Source organism: Oxyura jamaicensis, chromosome 4, assembly GCF_011077185.1.
Source record: "Oxyura jamaicensis isolate SHBP4307 breed ruddy duck chromosome 4, BPBGC_Ojam_1.0, whole genome shotgun sequence".
Lineage (NCBI taxonomy): Eukaryota > Metazoa > Chordata > Aves > Anseriformes > Anatidae > Oxyura > Oxyura jamaicensis.
In genome coordinates, this window is record NC_048896.1 from 47,642,955 (window position 1) to 47,670,484 (window position 27,530).

General features: G+C 41.3%; 1 protein-coding gene across 2 annotated transcripts; it reads right to left on the bottom strand.

The window, feature by feature from the left end:
• Nucleotides 1-1,278: 1,278 nt before the first annotated feature.
• METAP1 (methionyl aminopeptidase 1) lies at nt 1,279-27,504 on the bottom strand. 2 transcript variants are annotated; one of them, XM_035326493.1, is made up of 11 exons: nt 27,331-27,504; nt 18,549-18,600; nt 15,494-15,603; nt 14,117-14,177; nt 12,751-12,842; nt 11,836-11,919; nt 10,345-10,483; nt 8,089-8,220; nt 5,341-5,484; nt 3,954-4,019; nt 1,279-3,820 (listed from the first exon to the last, which is right to left on the bottom strand). In XM_035326493.1, exons 1-11 carry the CDS (start codon nt 27,442-27,444, stop codon nt 3,660-3,662), a joined length of 1,155 nt encoding a protein of 384 aa, XP_035182384.1. In that variant the 5' UTR covers nt 27,445-27,504; the 3' UTR covers nt 1,279-3,659. The 2 variants fall into 2 exon arrangements, with proteins under 2 accessions (XP_035182384.1, XP_035182383.1); XM_035326492.1 differs by having other exon boundaries at nt 15,494-15,606; nt 27,331-27,501.
• Between the last annotated feature and the right edge of the window lie 26 nt (nt 27,505-27,530).

Genomic DNA, 27,530 nt, shown 5'->3' on the forward strand with positions numbered 1-27,530 from the left:
TGCCCCAAGACACTGCTATACAACTGGGACACTCACATCTTTTCCATTTGTTACTGGAAAGTTACCCTGAGAGCACTCTGAAAATAGTTGAGGTAGCTTTATTTCTAATTTCATTTAAGACACAGCAAACACCAAAATCTAATCCCTGTTGAATGTCTTTAAAAATTGAATGTTAAGCAACTAGAAGAAATAAAAGTGAATTTCTACAGGAAAGCAAGCCCTCCCACGCAGCAGTGAGGTGATTCTCAGTACCTCATAAGCTCCAGAAATACCGGCTGAGCATTAGAGAATTAGGTAAAAAAAACTTAATAAGCAGTTCCCAGTAGGGTGCTCTGTAACTACAGGGTTATATCAATACAGTATTAGCTCAGCATCTTAGCAAAACCACTCTCCCAACTGGATGCAACTGAACTGAAGTACGTACAGCATAACAGTTGATCCTCTGGGTTACACATACCAGATCATGACCATACCATTATGCTGTACGGATTACATTCTTACTCTGGAGAACCTGCAGCTTAGCGTGTTTATGGAGAGCTAGTTTTGTGACACCAGGGTAAGAAAACAAAGACATTTAGCAATACAAGAGTTCAGTTCAAAGACTTAGTTTCTTCCCAGGCTGAAGAACTGATGTCCTAGCTGTTGGGTAGCAGAGTTTTCAGACTACTTTGTTCTGCAAAGCTGTTGATTAAATGAAGCATCTTTGAAGTAATCTCTTTGTAGTTGCTCGGCTAACAGAGGGATTCATTAACACAACTGCTCTTCCTTACACCTCATGCTTGGCGATTGAGGTACTGTATGAAATTGTACTATCTTGCCACATGCAAGGACTTCAGTGACCAAAAGTTTCCAACAAATGACTGCATGTGAAATGCATGTGTACTGTCACGTGAAAATGCAGCAACTCTGAACTGGCAGTTGTTCCCTGGCCTCATGCTGTTACTTTTATTCAGCATTACCTAACACATCATCTTTCCTTAAATATGCATGCCAATTTGCAAAAACAGCATGAACAGTTTTCACACCATCATGTGTAATTTTGGAATTGGAGATGATAGTAACAGGAAAATACTTCCAGAGATTGTTTCAGAACAAATTGCACACTTGTGTTTTTGGTAAGAGCCAACAACTTCTAAAAAGCACCATCAGAAAGGTAAAATTGTGTTGTTTTTTCTTTTGAAGTAGACAGTAATTCCTGCAAAAATCAAACACAAAAAATTTCCCGCATCCAGTCAGCACAAGTGCAATGCATAATGTTCAAGCAAGGCTGCAGCCAGATAGGTGAAAAAGATTTTTTTGCAATATTTTTATTAAATAAGTTCTGTTCTCCAGGCTGATGTGTTACCTCATGTTCAAAGAACAGGTGTAGATGTTCATCAAACTTTTCACTTGTTTAAAAATACCGCAATAGTATGAACTCAATAGAAACAGTTTCCTTACTGTGGTTTCAATTTATAGGCAGAAATGCATAGCATCATAAATTACCTGTGTTGAAAACTTGCAGTGTTGAATTTGGTTGTATCGGTGCAACAACAAAGAGGTATTCAGGTTACACATGCACAGGTTGAAGACTGGTTTTGAACTGGCTGCATGCATCTACGAGTAGGCTTGCGCTAGTGCAAGCAACCCTGGATATAATTGAGAATGCTATATCCGGTTTTGGATCACAAAAATGTAATTTCTGTTAAAAGCAGCTGCAACTTTTATTTTATAGACCAAAACTGAAGTCCCCCATCACGCGCACACACACGCACATAGAAAAGGCAAGACCGCTGTAACCATTCAAGTGAGTGATACGGTAGGCAAACCTCCAGGATAGCCATCGCCTCAGTACATTACATTTCATTCAACACAGCTAATTCCACTCGGAGTACTACAGTCTGTTCTGTTAAAATCTATACACACACACACGCATACGCACACGCACTCTATACGCATCATTTCAGGTCACTTTACTGCATTATTAAAAATAATAATAAAGGTAATGAAAACATTGCAATGGAACTCTTACAGCAACAGAGGTCTGAGGCACTCAGGGCAGAGAAGACGTTTCCTGGTAAATTTGGTATTTGGTAGTACGTGTGTGAGTCCAGTTCTGTGAAGCACTAACCCCTTTTCCCCACCTAAATTCTGCAGTGCCAAGGGGAGCCAAGGGGATCCAGTACCTCATGCTTGGGTCTAATGTGGCAACAAATTCACCAGACACCTTGGTAAAAGGTGTGTTTTATGCCCATGATGGCATGATGGTATGATTTTATGTCTGCATTGGTTTGACTATGTCTTGCATTACAGTGGTGTAAGACTTCTAAGTCTGCAATGGGGTCTGAAAAAAATTTCATTACGATTCAGAGAAGAAAAGAAAAAGTAATCCCCTCGGCAAAGACAGCAAAGATAATGGAAAGGAAGTGGGCAGGGGAAAAGAAAAAGTAGAGAGAAGACAGAGGCTCAATCCACACTTGTTAAGGTGACAGTTCCCAGCTCATTGTGACCCACTGATAGAGAAGTGTATATTGATTGTAAGATTGCCCACTCTATAGAGTCTGAGGAAAAAGATCTGTTCTCCTGTGTCCCCCTAAGACTTTTCAAAACCATGAAACTCTCTCAATTGCTTGACTGGAAGAAAAAGACCTGTTTTAGAACTACCAAAAAAAGGACAAAAAAAACAGCATTGAAGATGTTTTGTCTTCTCACACTCAGCCTTTTGAGATACATACTCATCTCACTGTAAGTCTTGCAAATCCAATCCCCCACAGCTACTGTGGATGTACCTTTATAAAATGTCCCACAGCTGACCCACGCAGGGATCTCATTTCTCGTGGGATCTTTTTGGTTCTCGTTTCATTCCTTTCCCTAGCCAAGTCTGATACATCAGTTTCACCAAGTGTTTGGAGCAGGAGACTGCCTGCAAGCACTGCTCCGCAGAGAGGTGGCTTGTTCCAGGGAGCTGCATTTAAGACTGAATTTAGTAATTTTCCGTGTAGGAAGCCCATCCTATCAATCTCCGGTAAAAGAAGCCCTGCCATTAACACAGTGCGTCACCTACAGTCATAATTACCACAGAGGCCATCAGCAGAGAGATGGGAACAGAATTAAAGGTAACGGTCACCTACTCTTGGCAACATGCATGTCTCTCTCCCCTCACCCACTTCTCAACTGATAACAAACAAGGCCCAGCCCATTAGAACAGTATCTGCAGAAGCAGGAGCAGGTCTTTGGAACTAGAAATGCTTAAAATCTCAGGTGCCGCTCACACCAAGAGAGACAGGGCACACTGAAGTAGTGAAAAAAACCTGGATCCCAAAGTCCCAGTGGGAAAGGTTACCCACGCTTTTCTAGCTAATATCATGGCAGCAACAGAAGCAACCGCAGGTCTAATTGGAAGAAAGGTGCAAAAGAGATAATTGAAGAAAAAAAGAAAAATATAGCATGAGTGTTGTAGGTAGGAGGAAAGCAGAAAATTCTTTAAATTCTTCTCTGCTTTACCAGACATTGGGTCAGGTTCTTCAACGTATTCCTCTCTTATCTACAATCAGTGAGAACAAAGTAAATGATGAAATTCCTCTCTATTCTGTACTCTTAAAAAATGCATAGAACAGAGACCAAAAAAAAATAAAGAAAAAAAAATGTATCGTTCAGATCCACCTGCTCAGTCTAGACTATCACTGGGACATGAAATGGGGACGAATACTATCCAGCCGCCGAGTGAGGATCTCACAGCCTGTATCGGTGACCAGAAGAGTGTGTTCAAACTGGGCAGATCGCTTTCCATCTCTTGTTACCGCAGTCCAACCATCGGGCCATGTTTCATCTTGCCAACCACCTAGCAATATTAAACAAATCAAAAATTCATCATTTAAATACCTGATATTAGTTCCCCTAAAATTTTACTCTATTCAGGCATCACGCAGAATCAGTTTAATTTAGTGATTTTTGGCTTTTGCCAAATTGCTTACCTTCACAGATCATTGGTTCAATTGTAAATACATGACCTGGCTTCATGACTCCAACCGCCTTATTTTCTGCAATGAAGTAAACAATCAAGTTAGAAAATTTATCCCATCTTAGGTAATAAACGAATCCTTGTCTTAGAGAAGACAGGAGGAACAGTGTGAAGCTCTTCAACGATGACCAGTTCACTTGTCCATTAGTTTTTAAAATAAAATTTCCATTAGTCCTTTTTCCTTCTCTCCATGCTCTAACACTGCAATATTTACTCAAGGAACTTGAAATTAATTGTCATCTTTCTCTAGAGTTCAGCCCCAATTCTGTAAAAACAGAACGGTCCTGCATACTTCCATGATGAAACACAGCAATTTAGAAATTCAGGAAAAATATGAAGTATTTAAGATATTCAGAGCAGGCTTGAAGACCTCTTAACCTGGTTCCACTGAACCATTAGTTCCAATCAATTTCAAAATAGGCTAATGGTCAAGTAATCCCATGATTCCATTTATGAAAGACATTCTCATTATTCTGGAATACTAAAGAAGTCGTCTTGGGATGATAATGCTACTTTTCTTTAAGTAACATTTCTTTAAGTAACATTAAAGAAAAAAAAACAGTTTCCAACATTGGAACTTTCTGATGTTAGATTCACCAAAAGCATTTGTGTGGAGGCATAAAATGCTTCTCCATCTCCAGAGTCCAGATTCTCTTAGAATTGTAGAATGACTTGGGTTGGAAGGGCTGGAACGTTTCTCCTATCCTTAATAGTCCATGCAAGTTTAAGCTTCTCTCCTTTGTCTCTGTGGATGCCGTCTCATAGTCCTGCTGCCAAAATCATAGGGACATTGCCATTTCCAAAAACTAAAGCAGAGAACCTGTGGGGGCAGCAGGTCCCTCCTCCTCTACCACACACTACAAAAGTTTTCCAGGAACACCACAACACTCAAATAGAGAAAAGCAAAATACAACAGGATCCAGATTCAGGCACACCACCTGCCTACACCATTCAAAAAACTTATTTACATCTGGAAACGGCATTAAGCTTTTACTTAGACCTTCTGACTGGAAACATTTGCCTATTCAGGGCAGACAAGGACTGATGTCTGAGGGATTAGTTGGGAATTCATGCAAGAACGTTTACCACTAACTAGTTCAGGTGAGGGCTAATCATTAGTGTAGGCAGATTGCCTCAGTATGTGACACAAGACACCTTGCTTAGTTTCATAAAGCACTCTGTGGTCCAGAGTTCAGAAAAATATCTCACAAGTGCACAAATGCTAACTTGATGGCTGTCAGGCAACGTGCTATTTTATTAAAATATAAGCAAGAAATAAATTGGGTGAGCTCATTGCAAAGCATATCCTGCCTGCAGGACAACACAAAGGGAATACTCACTGGCATAGTGTGGCACATTAGGGGCTGTATGGAAAAGTTTATGGATTCCATGCCCACAGTAGCTCCGAACGACCGAGAATCCATTTGCTTGAGCGTGTTTCTGAATAATGTTTCCCAGTTCTCTATACCGAACACCAGGTTTTACTGCAAAATTAAAAAAATACAGTTACAAATTTATAGAGCTTTCTTTCAACATAAGTAACCATCTAATGCCATTCAGGCTAATACCACCTCTGTAACACTCCTGGCTTGCCAGCCCATCTGTTCTAGTATGCAACCTCCTCCCTCCACTATGTTCACTTAATTCACCAAGTACGTGAGTGAGTGCAATAACGTGAAAAAGGGAGGAAAAAGTCTCATATAAAAGAGACAGTGAGGGAGAAAGAGAGAAACTCCTTCGCAGGAACATTACTTTTTTCCTTTCATGGACATAAGAGCTCACATATTAAAAGGATGTTGAAGTTTCAAATTAAAGACAAAAGATTTTCAACACGCTTTGCAACTTCTCACATCCAGAATTTCAGTGCTTCTTTCAATGAATGTATGAACTGTATTTTCATACATACTTACCTCTCCACTATGTGAAAAGTGCACACAAATTAATAGGGAAAATGATTATAGGTGAAGAACGAAGAAGGGAAAAAAGATAAAACGGTTATCTCTACTCCCTGACTCGGTTTTTAATGGCAAAGCTACAGCAAATAAGAATGTTCATATGCAGGGCTAGTATTTTTGATGGTCCTTTACTTAATTTTCAAGGCTTCCCTAATTTGCCACTGATGAAAATGGTGTGAAGAATTCACTTTGAGCACAAGGGATTGAAAGTACCATAAAAGCAACGATGCCTCATCTATCAACTAATGAAGCTGCATACCAAAAGCAACCTTGAACAGCTAAAAAAGGAAAAAAAAAAATGAAATTTTATTTCAAGATCATTCACAACTCCCTGAATATGTGCTGTTCTTTCAGGAGCCAGATCTTGGATGGTTAAGTGGAGCCATGTTAAGCAGGATAAGCCTGAACAGTTCGCATACACAACTAAAAGCTTGCATAAAGCAAGCCATGTAGTTCACTTCTCTGCTAATGTGAGCAACTGTAGCTTATAAATTCAGCTTACTGAACTTACAGAAAATAACAAGAAATTTGGCTTTCTACCGGAATGTGCATGCTTTTCCCAAAATATTAAGACAGACATGGTGGAGAAGACAAAAAGTTAATCTGTTGGTGTTGTACTGAACAGTTGTGAAATAACACTACCTTCTTCAGGCCTCATAATCCCGAGCAGCTCAGTGCAATGCAGCAAGGAGCTCTCTGCTGTGCTCTCTGACACAACTCCCCTTGTTAGGGCTCTGCTGGTCCAACACCCCGAATTTAAGATGGCGTGACCAGGGCAGAAATTAAGATGGCGTGACCCTTTGCTATAAACGAGACATTTGCTGCTAGAATTTCTATGAGCAGGGAATGGCTGAAAGACATTGAAAACTGTTACGTCATCTGAAAGGTTAGTAAAAAAAAAAAAAAAAAAAAAAAAACACTTATACTGAGAATTTATATATCGGTATAACGACCGCAAGGAGTGAACCATCTTAGTTTATACATCAAAGCCAGGATATGAAAGGTAAGAGACAACATATTTAACATTTGCTATTAGAATAAATACAGGAGCAAAGATAAACAATTTAGGTCTAGCTCTGGAAAATCAAGTGGTCCTTCCAGAGCAGTAATCCCACATAAAATAATCTATGTCCTTCACTGCTCAACTCTACAGTTATTTTCTCACTCACACAACAGGTGTGCAAGATCTTTCACAAGGATTTTTTTCTTTGCAGTTTGGCTCGCTATCTCCAAATTATTAACCAAAGTAAGCTCACTATTTTTTTTCATTTAATTAAATGCATGTTTAAAGCCTTCAGATATAGTAACATAAACTTCAGCCTGCAGAGGCCATGAAGTGAGTAAATTTTACTGGGGATTCTAAGAAGCTACAGGATACGTAACATGCAGAGGATACAATTATTTGCAGGGGCTTGAGGGATTTTTGTTTTCCCTGTTTGTCCAAGAGAACTTGGTATATTCATTTGTGAATGAAGTTAAACACAGCATTCTCTAGCTACCTTTCTGTCTCTAGGTGTGTCTCAGTGAAGGTGTCCTGAATTATATTTAAGCAACATAATCAAAGTCCTGCAGGTACTGAAGGATATAGATCTCTAGATCTCTCTTCCCCAGCACACTCCCAAAGTTTAAAATCTAAGCACCTAATTAGCTTTATAAATTAACCATCAAGTTTATGGGGGTAAAAGGGTGAGTTTAAAAGTCTTCAAACAATGTTTTACCTTATTGATTAATTTTACAATACCATGTATGTTAGAAAAGTAGAAAACCATACTCTGGTTTTCCAAAACATACTTTGTTCTTTACATTCCCTGAACAATTCAAACCAAGGACGTCTTATTCATCTAAGTAGCCCCAAAAGCTTATTTCCTTGTAAATATCAGCACACGTGGATCACCTCAGCATCAGTTACATTTCCCTTGTCAGCCCACGTTTCAAATAAAAGTTGCAACCACCACCCACAGAACTGTAGGGTTTGAACAATCACTGTGTTATACAACATACATCATCTGCTAGTGACGCACACTACCACTTCTGTGTTCTGCAACAAAATTCATTCCCAGGAGATAACAAATATGAGCACTCGAGCTTGAGAACCAAAACCGTAATGCTTCAGGCCTCAGCAAAAGCATTTACCTGCATCGATGGCTTGCATTAGGCACTCATACGTTGTTTGGACAAGCCTCCTTGCACCCTCATCAACTTCTCCAACGTAAAACGTCTCGTTCAGATCTCCATGGTAGCCATTACGATAGACAGTAATATCCACTGCAAAGAATACCAGACACATCACAACACTGCCACTGTATTTTCCACTGTCTTTTCACAAATAAAGAGACAAGCAAGAACCACATATGAATGTGTTACTGTAATTGTGAAGTTCTTTCTCTAATTGTGAAGGATTCCTCATATCAACTCTTCCAGCACACTAAATTCTGACACTTACCTGTAGATTTCAGAGAATTAACTATTAAGATAATGTTTCACTAGTCAATGATTTAAAAAAAATAAAATGGAAAAAAAAAATCCACCTGTGCAACACAGTCATGGCAAGCTTATGATTGGTTTTCTAGGCAAATATAAAAACAAGAAACAGATGCTCTTTACTCCATGGTGATTTACCTGGCTAAAATATTTCCTTAGAACTAAGTCCAGCACTAACAGGAGGAAACTGAATTTAAAGTAGGAATGTAATAATGTTTTAAGCCATATTTTAACTTCAGTACTTTCAATGCACATTTAAAATAATAAGTCACATATTTGCAGTAATCAGAATGCCAAAACCCGTTGTTTCCAGCCTGAAAGGTAAAAACTTTTAGTGAACATTAAATACAAAGAAATTTTCCAATATTATTCCTAAGAAAAAATACACTAGATGGCTTTAAACTTTCTTCTTTTGAATTAAATTATTTAAACATTCGGTATCAGGCAAACAGCAAGAATGAGAAGGGGTATGCTTAAAACAGCTTAAGTTTAAAAACCATAAAATTAGAGCTTATAACTATGCTGCAGCAAAACTTACTTGCTTTGTGTGTAAAGTTGGTCATCAACTTAAAGTTATAAACTTACTCTTGACAAATATAAATATAAGCAGTTTTATTAAATATATATCTATCATTTTTAGTTTAGCCCACTCCAAAAACATATCTTTTTTGGAATGTCTATACAAGATGTTCATCTCACTTAGTCCTTTTATGAAACGTGGGAACAGGCCTACCAGTTGAGACACAGACGTCATCTGTTCTAGAATCCTGTCTCTCATAGCAGCCATGAGCAAAATATTAAAAACTGCTATCATACAGTCATTATATATAGTAAACACACATAAAACATTCTAGATTTGCAGGTCAAGTTGATGTCCTGTGGTAGAAGACCGTACTCAGCAATAATACTTAAAGCATACATACAGCATGTGAGCTGCTTAGTGAGACCAGTACAACCTCAATGGGAAACATGGGAAAACACATCTGTGTCAACAAATCTGTACTGATGGCAAACGTGGAAGAATGAAACTACACTGCCTGTTATGGATGCATGCATGTACAGAGCTACACCATACTCACTGCATGACTACGTGCAACTACTGGAACATTGAGATCAGTGAACTTACCCAGTAACACAACAACACACCACACAGAAGCCAGCAGCCAGGTAACTTACCCAGGTAAGTTTCTTGCAAACTACATTACCAGTGTATGCTTGCTTCAAATAAGCTATTTCTATAGGCTACATGATTATAAGACTTTATCCTGACACTGCCAGACATGGCCAAAACATCTCACTTTACACAGAATCTACTCACAGGGTACAGTATGAAAACAAAATGTAATGATGCTCTGCTTGGAGCAGGAAATTGGACTAGATGTCACCTGGCTGTACCTCCTGGTCCACGTTTTCCTATGATTGCAATGAAAATCCTGTTTTAGACCTGAAATGGACAGCTTTTCCTTCTACCAGGCTGAAAAGCTTTAGGTAAAGAGAAATATGCATAGGTGCTCCCTCCACTGGACTTTTTCCTATCCCTTCACTTTACCCTGTGTTCCTCCTTCTAAAGCAACTTTTGAGAAACTACCTTTCTAAAAGGAAGCCTGCAAGCCTTGGAAGCCTTTTGAGCCTGTGGGGAACGTACATTTGATCTACAAAACATGGACCATTTTGTAACAAGACCTACCAAGCAACAAAAGAGCCAACAAATTCTTCCAAACCAAAACAAAGGAGTAGGCTCAGGGCTTGCAGAGGTATACTCAAGGCAGGGATGTGAACAAAGGTATTACTAAATCCTCTTATAAAAGGTATTTTCTAGTGCTGAGGTGCAGCCCTGCAACACGAACTGGTAGAAGGTAAAACTGTGAAAGGTTAAAAATGTAAAAGTTAAATTTTCATAGCACTTACCATTAACAATATCCCCCTCCTGTAATGGCCTCCTATCAGGAATTCCATGGCAGATCACTTCATTCACTGATGTACAACATGACTTAGGGAAATTATAATAATTCAGAGGGGAAGGATAGCAATTCCTTGCAATACAAGCCTAATTTAGAAAACATAATTACATGTATTAGTGAGTTTTTTACAATGAAAAAACATAAGCACAACAGATTTACAGTAAGAATGATATTTTGAAATGCTGTGACTCCTGAAAAGATTTTTGAGCTTTTTTTTTTTCATTATGATATTTTGTTACGCTTTGCGCTTCTTAACAGGAAGACAGTAAGATTAGTTTCATTTTATTTCTATTCATTTTTAAGTTCAACTATGAATGCTGAAATATTCAGGTTCCAAACAATGCATGGGAATATTTATTCAGGTAGAAAACTGTCATTTTCAATGATTGTTTTTAGCACCTGGTCTAAGATTTTTAACGTTTTTGCAAAAGCCAATCTTGACAAAACAGTATTTAGTACCATTCTTTTACTCCCCAACTTTAAAACCTTATGCTGCTTCCTTTGCCTTCACTTTAATAACCTTTCTGTCATTTTTGCAAAACTGACATATACATGCTAAGAGACATACTGAGCAATTATGGAAAAATAATAGTGTCTTAAAACTGCAGAATTTCAGTCAGTATCAATCTCCTACACAAAAGTTTCCAAAAGGTGGAGGGAGAGTATATTACCATTCAAGTTTAATGCAGTTCCAGAAACCTCAGGCCTAGTTTAACCATAGGAAGTGCCTTACAATCTCAGCTCAACAGCTGCAAATGCAGACCTATCTACACCAAAATCCTGGCCTTCTCCACACTGCAGATTGGTATCCCTCAACTATCAGTTTAAACACCTTATAGAAAGCACAGCTAAGAAAAATTAATATTACACAACTCAACTTACCTACGAATTGTCAAACCAGAAAAATACTTGAACATACATTTCAAATAGTTTGCTAGACTGGGGCTTTAGTTCACCTGACTGCATCAAACACCTCATCCCAATTCTATCTCAGGCTCTGCAGTTCTGATTCCCAATCATAAATAACTGAACTTTCTCCTCTGTACTTCTTAACAACACTTGGCACAAAAGCCCACGGCCTACATATGATGCTCTTTAAATAGTGATATAAGGAACCCAAAGGGTTTACAAGAAAAAAAAAAAAAATGCGATGTTGACAGAAAAAACCTGTGAGGAAACTCAGAGTCTAAAGCTGGAAATCATCTAAGGAGCTGATACAGAGTCCCAGGAGTTCCTAATTGGGGGCTTATTTTGAATCTAGCATTGTGCTATAACGTACTTCTAACATCTGCTCTACCTATTTGTTTCAAAATGAGAAACAGTTCAAAATAAAGAAAAGGAATTCATGCAACGAAGAAAAACCCACAACACTCATCCCAAAACAGAAAGAGAGAAGAAAGCACTTAAAAACACCACAAGAACAGTAAAATAACCTTACTAAATGGACAGCATGATCAATTTCTTCAGTAGTCACACCTGCTTTCACCATCATGGCAGCGACATCCAACACTTCTCTAGCAAGCTGCAAATAAGGAAATAAAAAATACTGATTTAAAAATGAGACCAGGGCTACTCCTTGGAAGGTTAGCAACTCATTTTCTGCAGCTACACTGAGATTGCTAGGAACGCTGGGTAGACTGGGACTACGCAAAGTCTTCAAGATGCCTGAAGTTTATACTACTGAGTCACCTCAGAGACATCTGAAAATATTTTGAGAACACCCCAGTAAAATACCCCAGTTAAGATTTCTATTAAGATTTCACAGCATCACAGAATGGTTGATGAATGAGGGAACTCTGGAGGTCATCTGGTCCAACTCCCCTGCTCAAGCAGGACCACCTAGAGCTGTTTGCCCAGAACCATGTCCAGACAGCACTGGATCACAATTTTGTCAAATACCACATATATGAACCAGACTACCTAAGTACATTTCAAAGTTGGATTGGTTTTGATAGAAAGACTTTTTCCAAAATTGTCAGGAATGGGGCACTGTTTTGGTTTTGCTTTTTAGTTTTTACTTGGCATTAACTCTAGGAGAGGAAAAAAAATCTGTTCTCATTCACGCACTATAAAATATATTCCTAACACTAACAACATTTCAGCCACAGACTATTTCTCACTAGTAACAACAATGCCAGAAAACAGATAAAAGTCATCTTTCTGCTTGCAAAATAATTCACTGCAACTTGGAGTCACAAGGAGAAAGAAAATATGAGATTTCCCAAACTATTTTTCAGTGCTCAAAAATGGTTTGAAAGTCTGAACTCTGAAGTATGCTGTCACAAACTGATAAAGTAACTATATTTTTTTAAAGAATAAAGGCATTTTGTAATGAAAACCAAAACCTCCTTACCCTACATACTACTCGCATCCCTTCTATATCCTCAGGTGAGAGTATTTTTATTTGAGAGGTTCCTTTTAAAGCCTGTTCTGATTCAGACATTCCTGGGGAAAGAAGGGGGGGGGGGGGGGAATAAACAAACAAAATTACGTGGAGGAACAATTGCTACACATGTCCAATCAAGGAACTTAATTAGCTTACCAACAGCAATAAAAATATATATTTTCTCACTGGAGAATAAAATAAGAAACCCACCAGTTATAGCATTATCAACATTAACCAGATTAATTTGCATTCATAAGCCTTCCACAACATCGTGATGTCCAAATGTGTTCAGGATGCCCAGTCACTTAGATGCACTTGCCCAGTCAGTCAAAACACTCTCAAAACACAACTTTAAGATTACACTTTCAAGGGAAGTATTTTATTCATAGAAAAGCCTTTTTTTTAGCTACCTTGGAGATAACAAATAATATTATCTATAATAAATACTATTATAATAAGTAATATTATAATAAATATAATAAATAATATTCTAAAGCAGCTATTAAAGGATTATATAAGCTTATGACTATATCTAGCTATCATAGAATTGTTTGGGTTGGAAAGGATCAAGTAGTTCTACTGCGATAATCATGTGATAAATACTTCTAAAGTTCTTCCTATGAGATTCTGTGCAAATTCAGTTTTACGGTTGAAGGACCTCCAAAAAGCAATACTTTGTGCTGTTTAAATGGTTATATTCAATAAAGTCCAATTAATGACCCATTAAAGATTTAAAAATAATTCCAACGGATTTTTTAGCAGTTTTTTGAGAAACACAAATCATCGACACCAATGCAAAAAGGGGAAAATACCCAAACAAACCAATAAGCAAGTAATTTTGAATCTATCCTCTCTCTGTCTAAAAACAGATGGAAATCATCAGTTTTCTTTTGGGTGTTGCTTACTGGGGTTTTGTTTGTGTTAGTTATTTTACAACACAGTTCCAAAATGCCACTGACAATGGCTTATCAAACCTCATCTGTGTCAGCCAACTTTTGCTATCTTTTGCTGTCTGGTACGAAGTTAAACACAGGAATACAGCTTGTGTATTTTTTGTCTTTTCTTCCCTGAGCACCTTTGCAAGACAACTCATTACAAACTTCAGACTTAAGAAAACAAAACAAAAAACTTGTAATCATTTTTAGTTGTTGTTTTTTTTTTTAAATCAGTAAGTTCATGGAGGAGGCAGGGAAAAGCAGTAGATGAGAAAAAACATACAAAAGAAGAGATTCCCCTTTTCCAGTATCTCCTTCATGCTTTAAAGGCTTCTTCAATCAAAGGAAAGATAAAAAGCAAATATAACACGCCATAATTGTGATTTGTTTCAGGTTACCTAGTGGATGATCAGCATAGTCTGGTCTCTGAATATAACTTGGCACAGGTCTCGTTGGTGTCTAAATAAATCATAGTCAAAGCTAGTTAGATTGCAAGAATACATACTGGAGCCACAAAAGCAGAGACCCACACAATAAAATCAAACACACTGAAACATGGCTAATTCCACGCAGAAAATGATGCAAGTATGCAAACAGTCCAAAGCTCTAATCTCCATTTCTCAAAGAACCTCCTGTTACTCTTTACTGCTTTTATATGATACACCCTCTAATAGCCAACTTCACAGCTTTATAAAACCAAATTTGTGTCTGTCAAATAAAGAGTTTTGTTTTAGTTATTGTAGCATTTATTCTGGCACTTCCCAGACTGCAAATGTAGTTGTTCCAGGCACATCCTTCCTCTCTATGATTATTAGTGTATTTTAAGATTGTTATTTTTAATCATCACCCTATTTATTATGAAATTTTATTATAATTTCATATACATCAATCCTACAGGAGTCAGGAGACAGAAAAGCAAATGCTCAGTAGTAACACTAGTATATTACTTGGCCAGTGACATATCCAAAAAAAAACCACCAAAACCAACGTTCTCCAATGACACAAAGACACACACATGGGCTCAGGTTCTGTTGGTCTCTTCTCTGAGCCTGTAACAGATGCTATGGAGAGGATGCCACAGGGGCAGGATTTCTAATAGAGGCCAATTAGAAAAGACACATGTAACTAAAACGCCATTGCCATTAATACTGTAGAAGTTTTGCCTTATTCCACATACAAACTTGTAGTAATTTAAAAATACAGCTATACTGAGGTTGTCTTCTAAATCCACCTTTCAACTCTGAAGATGTTACTGACCTCAGCTGTCCTTCACCATTCCAGTGCTGGAAGTTACCACATTCTCTGTTTCATCAGCTTATTCATTGGGTTATTTCAAACCATTTATATACAATTATATCAAGTTATTTATTTAAATTCTAAATTAACCCACTGTTTTTTTTCCTGACGCAGACTGCTCCATTATTGGTAAGAGCAGCAGACAGCTAGAAGACACCATCTTAACTGTCAGCAGCTTTTTGCAGAATAAATGTCAAAATGTACAGCCAAAAGGCACGAACTGATGCGCGTGCTCTCACAGGCTTTTGCTTCATTTTAAATATACCAAGACCTAGATCAAGTTGACTAAAAACAAGCCACAATTATTACAGTCATACATGTCCTTCTTCTTCCTCAGGTTGAGACTGATAAAGAAGCTTTCCTCCTTCAGCTAAAATATGGAAGGCAATCAGGTCAGGAATTCTGGTCCATCAGTTGTTACACAATGCAATCTGCACCTTTTCCCCAGGCTGGAGTAGAGAGTGCCACTGAACACTTACCAGGGGATAATGTGGCCTTAGTTTCCCAGTATATCGATAACCAGACCAGGGATTTGTGTTAATGTCACCTTCAAGGGTCCAAGAGGAAACTTCATGTTTAGCTTTCTCATCTTCTGAAAAGAAAACAAACAAACAAACAAACAAACAAACAAAAACAACAGCAAAATCAGTCCTACCAAGAACTGTGAGGTCCAGAAGGCAACCTACAATAGATAAAGCTGACATTCATTCTGGTGGATTTTTTGTTGTTGGTGGTGGTTTTGATACTACTGATACATAAAAGTGTAGTTAGTACTTCTCACTTTATTTTTTGATTAAGTTTTTCACATTCAATAAAATCACAGCCTGCCAACCTTATCTTTTCTCATGAGCAAACTGTGGATTGTCAGGACAGCAGTACTGTGGGCACGAAGGCAGTGTAATAGCTATTTGAGTTGTTCTTCATTTGTAGCTCTAAAACATAGCTCTGTGCTTCTTTTCATTCTTGGGAGATGAGCATATTTCTACAGAAATGCTCATTATCCCTTCAATTAGCAATCTGGCACTGCAGACGAAGACTGCTTTTCTGCAATTTCGCCTGGCATTCAGTGACAGAAATGACCTGGGGTGAGGAGGAGGGTATCCAACAACTAGTTTTAAACTGGGAGCACGCTTCCCCTCCAGATCTTACTCAGAAAGTGTAGGTGCAGCCACTTCAGGCAGTATGCGCACCTTACGAGATGGTTCCAATCTGCCGCAGGTTCCATCTCCCTTAACCTTGTGAAACTCACATCTGATTCAGTCCGGTGACTGCATTTATTCACAAGTAACACTAACCTAACAGGGCAGATTGATGGTTTTAACGTGGAGGATTGAAGCAAGTTGATCCTGGGCATTTCCAAAAGGGGAAAAATAAAAGGAAAAAAAAAAAAAAAAAAAGATTTACTTGGAAAGAGGAGGCAAGGGTAAAGGAGGAGTATGGCAGCGTTAATCTTTAACTCATAACCTGATAGCTTAAGTCTGTTTTCCCTTTTCATATCTCACAAGAATGAAGAAATGGCAAGAACTCTAACATAGTAAGCCCTAATATAAATTTTTCAGTCTCCATGACTGACTTCTGAGCTGCCTGCCTACATGACATTCAGTTTAGATGAACCACTGAGAAACAATAGTTTAAAAATCTGAAGTAATCGTGAAGGCATATTTGAGATTCCTTTGAGATGCTTCAGTAATTTGTGACACTGAGGGCTTGAGGGCTACCAGAACCAAGGCCACTCATGCTGAGCTTATCCTGCAGTTATCCAGGAAGCCAACAAGATTGTGGATTTGGTGGTATCATCAAAAAATTCTCTGTCAGATAAACAACAGCATTAGAGGACTGCGCCAGAGGATTACCAGGATTATTATATTGAACACAAAGACAACTTCATATTCAAACTGGTGTAGAGTAACGGGATTGAGAATACAAGTGTGGACTATGAGAACTCTACAACAGGAAGGCAGAAAGAGGGAAAACATTTTTAATGGTCTGTGCTACTCCCAGCTATTAACCATACACAATATTTATGATGGAAAAAGGAGTTTTATTGAGTTTTAGGAAAGAAGGAGGTGAATGAACTGAGGACTTGGCCTTCTGCCATGACACTTTCTAATCTCAGCTCCTTTTTAAGTAGGCCTTGATCAAGTTGGGCTGGGGAAGGCCGGTGTAGAACTGGGGTCTACTTTCTCTTTTTTTCAGGTTGGTTTTAAACTTATGGATTATTTCAGCTCCTCATATAAGAGAGAAACTACCAGCACTCCTGTACCAGAGCTACCAGCAAATGTACATTTATCAATACAGATCTTATTACCTTCAACTAAACTGAGCAAAATCCTTGCTACAAAATCCTTGCTCCTACCAATTGCAACATCAGTGCACAAAACCATTTTGGTATTTTTTCCCCAGAGGGGTACACCCCAAATATGCAGGCTGGCTGCACTCTGACCGGTGCGCTTGCATTCCAGCAAGCACCGAATCAAAAGACTTCGCTAAAGCCTTTTGCACATTACTGCCTCTTACTTCATCAGGCATCAAAATGCTACAATGGTACAAGTTTACAGGCCTCATCGTTGTGATTTATTGTTGTATTTGTCCTCTGTGTCAGGATCTCTCTTTTTCTCTTCATACAACTGGTAATTTAGCTCAAGGAATATGTTAGGCAAAAACGGAAGAGAAATAGGGATTTCTGTATCACATGTGGTCTCTGAAATTTTACATTTTTACTCTGAAACGTATCTAACGTGCAGATTGCCAGGAACTGAGCACAATTTCAGATATGCAGAACACAATGCCAGATACGTTGGAAAAATCCTTATCATTTCTTGGCACAGAATCACAGAACGTTGAGGTTGGAAAGCACCTGTGGGGGTCCTCCTGTCCAACAAGAGCAGGCTGCCCAGGACCACGTCCAGGAGGCTTATGAAGAACTCTAAGAGGGAGTCACCACAAGCTCTTGGGGCAACCTTTGCCAGGGCTCCATCACCCACATGACACAGAAGTGCTGCCTGGTGTTCAGGGGGAGGTTCCTGTGTTCTGTTTCGTGCTCACTGCCTCTTGTCCAGGCACTGGGCACCACTGTCAGAGCCCAGCTCCAGCCCCTTTGCACCCACCCACCAGGTATTGATACACATGAATGAGAATCTTCCTGAGCCTTTTTTTCTCCAGGCTGGACAGCCCCAGCTCTCTCAGCCTTTCCTCGGAAGAGAAGTAAGTGCTCCAGTCCCTTGGCCCTCGTCATGGCCATTTGCTGGGCCCTCTCTGGTACACCTACATCTCTCCTGTACTGGGGAGCCCAGGACTGGACATGTTACTCCAGGCACAGCCGCACACTTACGTGTGGAAAGATACAAAGCAAATGGCACTGTGCTGCTCTACCACCAATATTCACACACACACGCACTTTCTTTTGAAGCTACATTAAATAAAACACGATGATGCTGAATTATAAGGGGGAGTAAATGCGCAAAGAAGAACAGTTTTCTATAGGCACATTCAAAACAGAGTATTAAAAGAGATAATAAAATAAAAACAACTTACTTGCTTTCTTGTGTAATAACTTGTGAGTAGCCCAGCTTCCCTTAAAGCATTCCTAGAATTGCAAAGAAGAACAAAAAAATTAAGTAGCCTTATCCTGGACAGACACATAATTCCCAGGAAACTGAGAAGCAACTGTATTTTAAAATACTAAAATATGGAATTTACTAACCTTTGTATCAACATGCAGTAAATGCTACTTTAACTGCCAGTCTCTGCAGCAGAAAATACCACTTTCAACAGCTAATGAGCCAAAACAGTCAGAAAGCACAGACAAACAGATGCACCCATCCAAATGAAACACGCTGATCTAATCCTATCTACTAAATATTGTCCCCTTATCAATTTGAAGAGTAATTAAACCCCATGGTTGGCCCAGGTTGGCTGAGACATTGTGCTGTTCAGGGACATGGGTACGAGTTCACCTGGTCTACCTCCACACCTAACGTGATGGTGTTGCAGTGGGCAGGATGATCCTCCCTCGGCTCCTACAAGGAGCCATCTCCTCCTGCTACTTGCCTCCCTTCTGCCTCCTTCCCCAGCATAAGAAAGCAACGGAGGTCAATCAGCGTGATCACAGGGGAAGAAATTAAAGAGTTTAAGGTGGGGAAAAAGACTGAGAGCTAGTGAATGGAAATGGGAAATGTTAATCCCAACAACAGAAGCAAAATGAAGTTGAAATGGAAAGCAAGGAAAGAGTGCACGTGAAGGAGTTTGTGTTTTTCCCTTTTTCCCCCAAGCACATACAGATCAGTTCATGCAGTGAATAATGAATGAGAAAAGGGGCAGGTGGAAATGCCTGGCAGCTGGAGGAGAGTAAAACAAGACTGAGGTGAAGGAAAGACATTAAAAAAGAGAGATGGAAATGGAAAAGCTGCTGAAGTAGGCATTTAAAGGTGATTGTTTAAGATACTAATTAGGAAATTGATTACTTTTATAGACAGAAGTCGAATTCAATGGCTACGTGTACACAAAACAGCTGCTAGAAAACTGCTAACTCCGATTATTTACAATAATGCTGAACTCATTCTGAAGAAACAGGCAGGAAGTTTACCTGTAATAGGAAGGACAATACTAATGGCTGAAATACCATCATAAAGCTACTGCCCAGAGCCAACGACTGATTCAGCCTAACATACACAACACAAAACCAACCCAAGACCACAGATCTGAAAACTAAGCCCAGTGTGCAAAAGTCTGCCCCAGCTTCACGGCTGCATGGCACAGTCCTAACTGCCTGCTCGCGCAGAGCCATCTTCTTCCCACCTTGTCTGCAACCAGTGGTCATCAAACCGCGTCCAGAAGACCACAGTAAAGCGGTGCACAAGTGTGCCAACGTTCAAAGAAACCCTGTTGCCCTCATGACCAACACCAGATCTTTGCTGTCTTCTGCAGCAGCATTTGAAGTTGCCGCTATCATCACGGTGCCGCGTGATGGGTGGGACAGCGAGAGGCTTGGAAACCGACCCGTTAGGCTAACAGGCCTTCTTGTTAAGCGAGCACTGGGAAGTTTTATTGTCACGCTTGTATAACCTGCTGCACACACAGACCTTTGTGCCACGCACACCCACCAAGCCATCCGTTTTGTGCAGGCTCGGTCACACGCTGCCCGTAAGCGCTGGACTTAGCAGGTACACACCAACTATTTGTGTTGGACAGCTTACTGCGCAGGCACCACCCCGCACATGTCCGCACAGCTCTGCCTGGGTGCTTTCAGATAAAAACACGGCAGCTGTCACCTCGCAGGCTGGAGAATCGTAGCTGGGGCTACAAAGCACTGTCGATGTACCACGGCATGCTTCAAACACCCTCACCTTCTCGACAGCAGGCTTCCTGACAAGCCATGGAAGAAAGCCACTCTTCCCCACCATCTGGGCCACTTGGTGGAGAATTTTCTGGAGAAAATTCTGCCTTTCGCTGAGCCTTCTCTGCTGAGACACTTACTTCAATCTTCCCATTATCATTCCTGCCTCTAACGAACCTTCCATGTTCCTATGCCATGCACAGATCAAGATAGAAAATTGTCAATGACTAAATAAACAAAATACCCAGAGTGAATTTCAATATTAAAATCAAGAAGTGAACAAGACTCTTTTCTAATATTGTCAAAAAAAAAAAAAAAAAATGAAGACCTGGCTTCATATGTCTATGTTTGAAAACATTAACTAGCTTCCGAGGGAAAGCACACAGGAATAACATGATTTAAGCCACGAGCTTCTTGGAAGACTTCCTGGATTTTATTTCAAACGTTCCAATATCCCATTAGTATCCTGATATTATTATCCCACCCCTGTCATTTAAAGCATTGATTTTTCTATTGCATGTGTTTTTCATGTAGCAATCAGGACAGACTCGGAAACACTGAAGAGGACTGTGCAAAGCGAGGGGTCAAATGCATGGGACAAAAAAAAAGCGGTGGCAGGAGGGAAGTGGCCAGGGGAATCCTTAACTGGTTTAGAGCAATCTTGCGTACAACTAGGCTGTTAGCAAGAGAAATGGGGTTGCAATTTTTAGCTAGAGACCATTAACATATTTAAGCCTTGAACAACATTTCTGACCTGCTGAAACCAACCCCACTGATGCTGTGTTCAGAGACGAGCTCGATCCAGTGTTCGCCAGGACCTGTGCATTTACCAAAAGGTAACACAATCACATTACACTCTGGAAAGACTCCTCTTGGATCAGCTCATGGATGCCAAGCTATTTCTCCTTAAGATTTTCACCTGAAGGACTCAGTCCAACACCTCCCAGATGAAATATTAACAGGAGGATGCAGCCTGGCAGAATTTGTTTTACAGTAGGGGGCATTTTTGTGTGAACAGAAGTGAGAGGTCTTTCAATCAGAGGTCACTACCAAATGTCTTTGACTTTAAAAAAAAATCAGCCATTGAAAGAACAACAACAACAACAAATCCTTTAAATTAGTTATTGAGCTACTTAGCAAGATTTTTTTTTTTTTTCAAATTTTAATTGTAATTTTTCCAGTACCAGCAGGAAACCAGGAATCCATGCAACTGCATTAAGGGGCAGAAAAACATAACCAATGTCAAACACCAGAGAAGAAAAGGGGGTTAAACGGACCAAGATAAGGCTATATCCACACTGCAAACCTCTGTACAGCACAGACATACCCAAACTAGCTTTAAATAAACTACCCAAGTACAGGAAGCTGTGTAGGCAACACAGAATTCAAGACACCCTCATTTCTTGTGTTTCTGAACAACCCTTGCAAGGCAGCAGCTCACCCGAAGCGCACTCTGCCAGCTCTCCGGCAGCGATTTCCATCCAGGGCTGCTGCTTTCTTCTCCAGGCTCCCCATCCCCTCGGGTACTGCTGCTTTATACAACCTGGCATTTGATGCTGCAGACACACCTGACAGCAGGTACGCTGAGACTGCCCAAATCCTGGTGCCGGACAGTTTCTAGGAACTCCAGCTCATTCCTGACTTCACTGTGCTCAGCATTTAGAGCCACGGAGCTGAATTTCCAGAAAGACAGAGCGAAAAATGTTCTACAGCAAAAAAAGACAGCTGGAATTGAGACTGTGGGGACAGACTGGCTGGCACTCTGCATGTCATTATACCCTGAGTTGTAATAGTTAGGCAAACGTCTAGGAAACAGTGCCAAGCAGTACGGTGCATTTAAAAATATTCTGAGTGATTACTTTTTTTTTTTTTAATACAATTTTAAAGTGCCCTTTGGAAGGTAAAATTATCTTGGGCTTAATCCAGGATCGTGTGATTTTGCTTAATGAGAACTAGTTTTTAACCAAACCGCCTTTAAGGTATGCAAACAAAACAAAACCCTGAAGTGTGGCATTTAGCTTAAGAAAAACGTCAGGTTATCGGTGCTATATGTGTAATACGACACAGATTAACCTTACATCTTATCTGCAAATACAAGTGTCTTGAGGGGTGCGATTGCTACTGCACTGGATGGTAAAACAGGTGCCTTTTAGCATGCCAAACTCTGTTCTTCTAGGTGCTGTATGAGCCCAGAAGATGCTGCCTCTGGCCTGAAAAACTGACTGCAGAACTCACACACCTGAGCAGCACTTGTGACTGGGCTGTTTTTTAGATGAGCTGAATACATGCTTGCAGATTCGAGGGAAGCACCTACACACAACATCATGGTATCAGCAATGCTTGCTCTGCCTTTCATCTAAGCCCAATCTCAGCCCAAGACTCCTGGCTCCCAGGTGACAGGACTTCAGCCCTTCCTTGGAGGAAGGGACCGTATTTCACAGCTCTTCAGCCACTGAGGTATACGTGTGGCTTCTGGGAGCAGCGAAGGAACAACCAGCAAGAGAAATTCAAACTGGATGGGCCTTTCAGTCCATTGGACCCAGCTCAGACAGCCCGCCTGGGAGCCTGAAGTTGACCATCAACAAGTTACGAGCACTCTGCATTTGTGTCTCAACAATAACCAGGCATTGACCACAGGCACAGGGATTTCTGGTGATTTACAAGCAGATAAAAACGTCAGCTTGCTGGCAAAGGGAATCTGTCAAAAGACCTGGAAGGGAGTATCTGCAGAGTGCCATTTATACCAAAAGAAAGCCATATCTGTTGCAGTTGGATCCAAGCAGCAGGTTCTAGCCTATTTTAGGCGCAGCAAAGAAGAGCAAACCAAGAATGAAATATGGCACTTCTGTCCTATGGTCTGACATGAGAGAGGGCAGAAAATGCTTTCCTCCAAGCCCACAGCTCCCTGCTGCCCAACCCAAGCACACTGAAGGTGCAAGGAAACAGCAAAGTGTACGTGGGGGGACCACTGCTCTCTTCAAGATCCCAATTTTTCTTAAATTACTGTGACCTTGAGAACTCAAAGCTGTCAAGGGCCCAGGTCTGAATACCAGTGACAACGTACCTCCCAGAAAGGAATAAGCCAGTACCCAAAGCCACCAAGGGAACAAAGCAGAGCTTCTTTCCCATCACTGAGATTTAAAAAGTCAGCCCCTGTTCCAGCTGGAAGGAGCACCCCAGCGTGTACCCACCACTGCCTGAGAGATGCTGCACAGCGCACAGCTCAGAGAAGCCGTCTGTGGCCTCCGCATCTCAGAGAGGAAAAAAAGGCAGCATGGGGCACTGAATTTACAATGTGGGAAGGATTCCATTATGTGCCTGGAAATGGATACTTCTGAACTGGGATGGGGAAACCACCCCACATCAGGATCTCGTCTATTCCAACAGAAAATCTCAGGTGGCTCTGTTTAGTCCGAGACACCTATACAGACACAAATAGTACGAGAGAGGAATTTTTCATCAAAGCAACACAAAATTATTAGTAAGAGATCAATTTATAAATAGAAGGTTCATAGGAAAGTAGTAACTGGAGATCTCAAGAATTGTTACTGCTTCTCCATTTACCATTCAGCAGCTTGCAGATGTCATATAAGAAATACAAACTGTGCATTTAAGCACCAACTATTTCTGTATACTACATATGATTTACACACAAGTGACATGTACCTAACAAGGCAGATTTTGCAACTGCAAATTCATCTTAGTAAGAGGAACACCACACTTCAGATGCCATGCTGGACATCTGTGTTATTTCCACATTCAGGATACAGTAATTCAGTCTATTATGCTGATAAATCCATGCAATGCTGTTGCAAGTCTCTACAAAAGAGAAAGCAAGACAGTGAAAGATAGCTGGTGGCGACAGGACCTGATTTACTAGACTAAATGAAGATGATATCAAAGGTTAATAGCAGACAGAATTCCTCAGTAGAATATTCCCTCTCATTACCCCTTGGACTGAAAGGAAGAAAAAAAAAAGCCAGCGTTCAACACACTACCAAAGCTCCTCTGCTACTAAGAGCTGTCTTGACCTCACCTCTATTACCAGTTCAAAACCCCACTGTTAGGGCACAACTTGGCATCCTCAGCCCCTTTTCCACCCCAACCCACCACAAGCCCAACCTTCAACAGCGCGCCCGGGTGACAAGGTTTACAACACCCCACTCCCAGGTCAAATGCTGTGGCTCAAAGGCATTTCCGAGGACGTCACATTACTTCCGAGAAAGCATTTCCAGGGCATGTTGTTCAGATGTCCTCTTTTTGATATAGAAGGGGGAAAATAAATGACTAGAATAATGCCCTTTACCGAGGAAAGGAGAAACACAAATGATAAATCCACCAGGGAAATCACTGTCCTGGTACAATTTACATGAAAAGTTCACTCCAATTCCCTACATGCAGTGATGAAAAATAATGTTTAATAAATCCTAAGATTACTTCCTCACTACACTAAGATTCTCAGTCCTATGCTACCCACTTCAGTTCTTCTTAACAAATTATACATTGCGACTCACAAACCAAAACATTGTCTACCTTTTAGAGTAGTTCACACTTTTGTATAGTTTATTCTCAGCACTAGAGAAATGAACTCCAACAAGTTTGATTTTAGCTCTTATCGGAGCTTTGGCTGTATGAACAAGCTATTGCAGGCTTCATGCAGATTAATTACCGTAGCACGCAGCATAGGTGTAGTTGACACCTCTGTGCTCAAAAAGGAGGGGCTGACTTTACAGCTACACCAAACTTGGTGCAATGGACATGCCTGCCCTCAGGCTGCACCATCCTGAAGCACCAGTGTTCTCTGACCCTGCAGCACAAAGCCGTGGGAAGCTGAACTAGCAGAAAACTTAATGCAACTGCTGTTGCTCCATTAAAAAAAGAATGAAATCCTAAAAACCCACGTAATGGCTCACCAAAGAGTCAGGTCCAGCTTAATGGAATGGGTAGAAACCTGCAGCCTTGGAGGGACAGGACAGGAACAGCAGGCCTTTAGGTATGCAGGCTGCGCCATGGAGTAACATCCCAGTTCCACTTACTAGCTTATCAAACAGCTTTTCATGCGTGTAATGCCTCAGTGGAAAGGAAACCACTTAGGAGATACCTTTGGAAAAGTTTCCCAAATGCTAACCATTCCAGTACTATTGGCTGAAACTTGCTGGAAGTTCAGAGAAAATTTCCTGGCTTTGAAAATTTCCTGCTGAGTGATGATAAGCCTCTCAGTGTGTGTATAAACAGCCAGCCAGTTGTCAGCGGCACCTCACCTACCTTACTGATGGTAATTAGTGCCCCCAAGATGACATCTCCTCCATCGGATGATACAGAAGACTAAGGGGGACCGAAGCTCCTCACTGCGGGCTGAACATGAGGACTCCTCTCTTAGTGCGTGACATCTTTTGCACATCATGGAAAGGGACAGCTGTCAGCTTCCTTCTCTCTTCTGTGAGACACTTCACCCCAAAATTTCAAAGTACCTTTCATATGGGGAATAGCTATGCCTCCCTACTTGACTGATCAAGGGAATGAGGAGAAACAAAACACCCAAGGTCTCCCAGAACTAAGAAAAGCGGGATTCCCAGTTTTATTGCTTAGGCAAGACAGCTTTACAAGTAGTCAGTTACCCAGCAGCCTATTTTAACAAGCCAATAAATATTTCCAGTAATTTTACCTTACAGCAGTAGCAGCTATTTCAAAAGAATTAAACCTAATATATGGACAACCACAATCTCCACCTTCTGTATAAACGTGCTGAGCTGGGGACAGGACAGAGGGGCGCGACGGTATTACTAGAACTTCCCACGCAGGCCTGTTCGGTCTGTTGGAAGTGGCATTGTCACCGCCAGCTGACACCTGCACGTGCTGAAGATGCATTTACGAAGAGCTTTACATCAGGCATGTCAAAACGCGCAGTGAAACGCCGAGCAAATCCTACAAAGTGCCTAGAAGCACCACGCGGGAACCAAAGGCACAGAACCGTCGGTGCAGTTTGGGGCCGCACTCGGTGCAGTTTGGGGCCGCACTCGGTGCAGTTTGGGGCCGAGGGAAAGTCCCAGAAGCCTCGCAGTGGGCGTACGAGGTGCACGTGGAAAGCCTTCCCCAGGTCCTGTGCAAACGCTAACTACCGGTTTGTGTCCTGACTCAGAAGTGACTTTTTTTTTTTTTTTGGCTCAATCAGGAAGTTACTCTAGCTGATGTGATTAAACGCTTCTGATACCTACAAAACTTCGATGATTTTACCCCAAATTATACTTCTCCCAGGGAGCTGCACCACCGATCTCTGGATCGTAGCTCCTCACTTGATGCTGAGAGGAACAGCACGTACAGAAGGCTCAAAGTCTTAAGATATGTATTCTGCTCTGCATTTTCAAGTAATTAAAATAAAATCAATAAAAAAGACATGCACAGGCATCAGGCAGCCGTTTCTGTTTAAATAATGGACCTAACCATATCACCACCAAGGTAATAATGAGGATAGCTGAGGCCTGCAGAATACATTTAGCAGAAGTTGATGGTTAAATGACAACTGGCCTAACCTGAATCTCCCCGTCTGGCAGCCTTAAAGCAAACCATCCAGAGGCGTTTAAAAGCAAACAAAAAGTAGGGCACCGTATCGCCTCCCTCGGAGCCCTCACCTCGCCAGAGGACACCCAAAATCCGGCCGGCAGAGCAACAAGTCTCTGCCACAGCCCCGCGACTCCCGAGCCGGGGCTGCTGCAGCCGCAGAGGCACACGGGGCGGGACGCGAGGAGCACGCCTCGTTTCGCCCCGCCGAGTCCCCAAAACCAAGGGGGGACCCCCGGGGGGACCCTCCGGGGGACGAGGAGGGACGAGGAGGGACGAGGCGCCCCGCTCCGCCAGCGGGAGCAGCCCCGGGGCGGCGGCGAGCCCCGAGCACCCGCACACGGGTCCCCCCCCACCCCACACACACACACCCCCACCTCCATATCCCCCCGCCGCGGGGGGAAGAGGGGGCTCTGCCCTCACCTGAGAGCAGAAGTAGGAGCCCTGGATGCCCAGCTTGAGGCAGGTGGGGCACTGCAGCTTGGCCTCGCTGCTGCAGCCGGCCGTCTCGCAGACGCGGCTCTCCACGGCCGCCATGCTGCCCGCCTGCCACAGGCGCGGCGCGGCGAGCTGAGGGAGGAGCTGCCGGCTTGGGGCGGGCGGAGCCGCCGCTCTGCCGCCCT

What these genes read in the sequence shown, in the direction of transcription:
- METAP1 (XM_035326492.1), bottom strand. Translation starts at nt 27,444, where the DNA reads ATGGCGGCCGTGGAGAGCCGCGTCTGCGAGACGGCCGGCTGCAGCAGC. An exon ending in AATGCAAGCCATCGATGCAG is followed by an intron (nt 5,485 to 8,088) that starts GTAAATGCTTTT and finishes TTAATTTTGCAG; the next exon opens with TAAAACCTGGTGTTCGGTAT. An exon ending in TAATGTGCCACACTATGCCA is followed by an intron (nt 4,020 to 5,340) that starts GTGAGTATTCCC and finishes ACTTCATTGCAG; the next exon opens with AAAATAAGGCGGTTGGAGTC.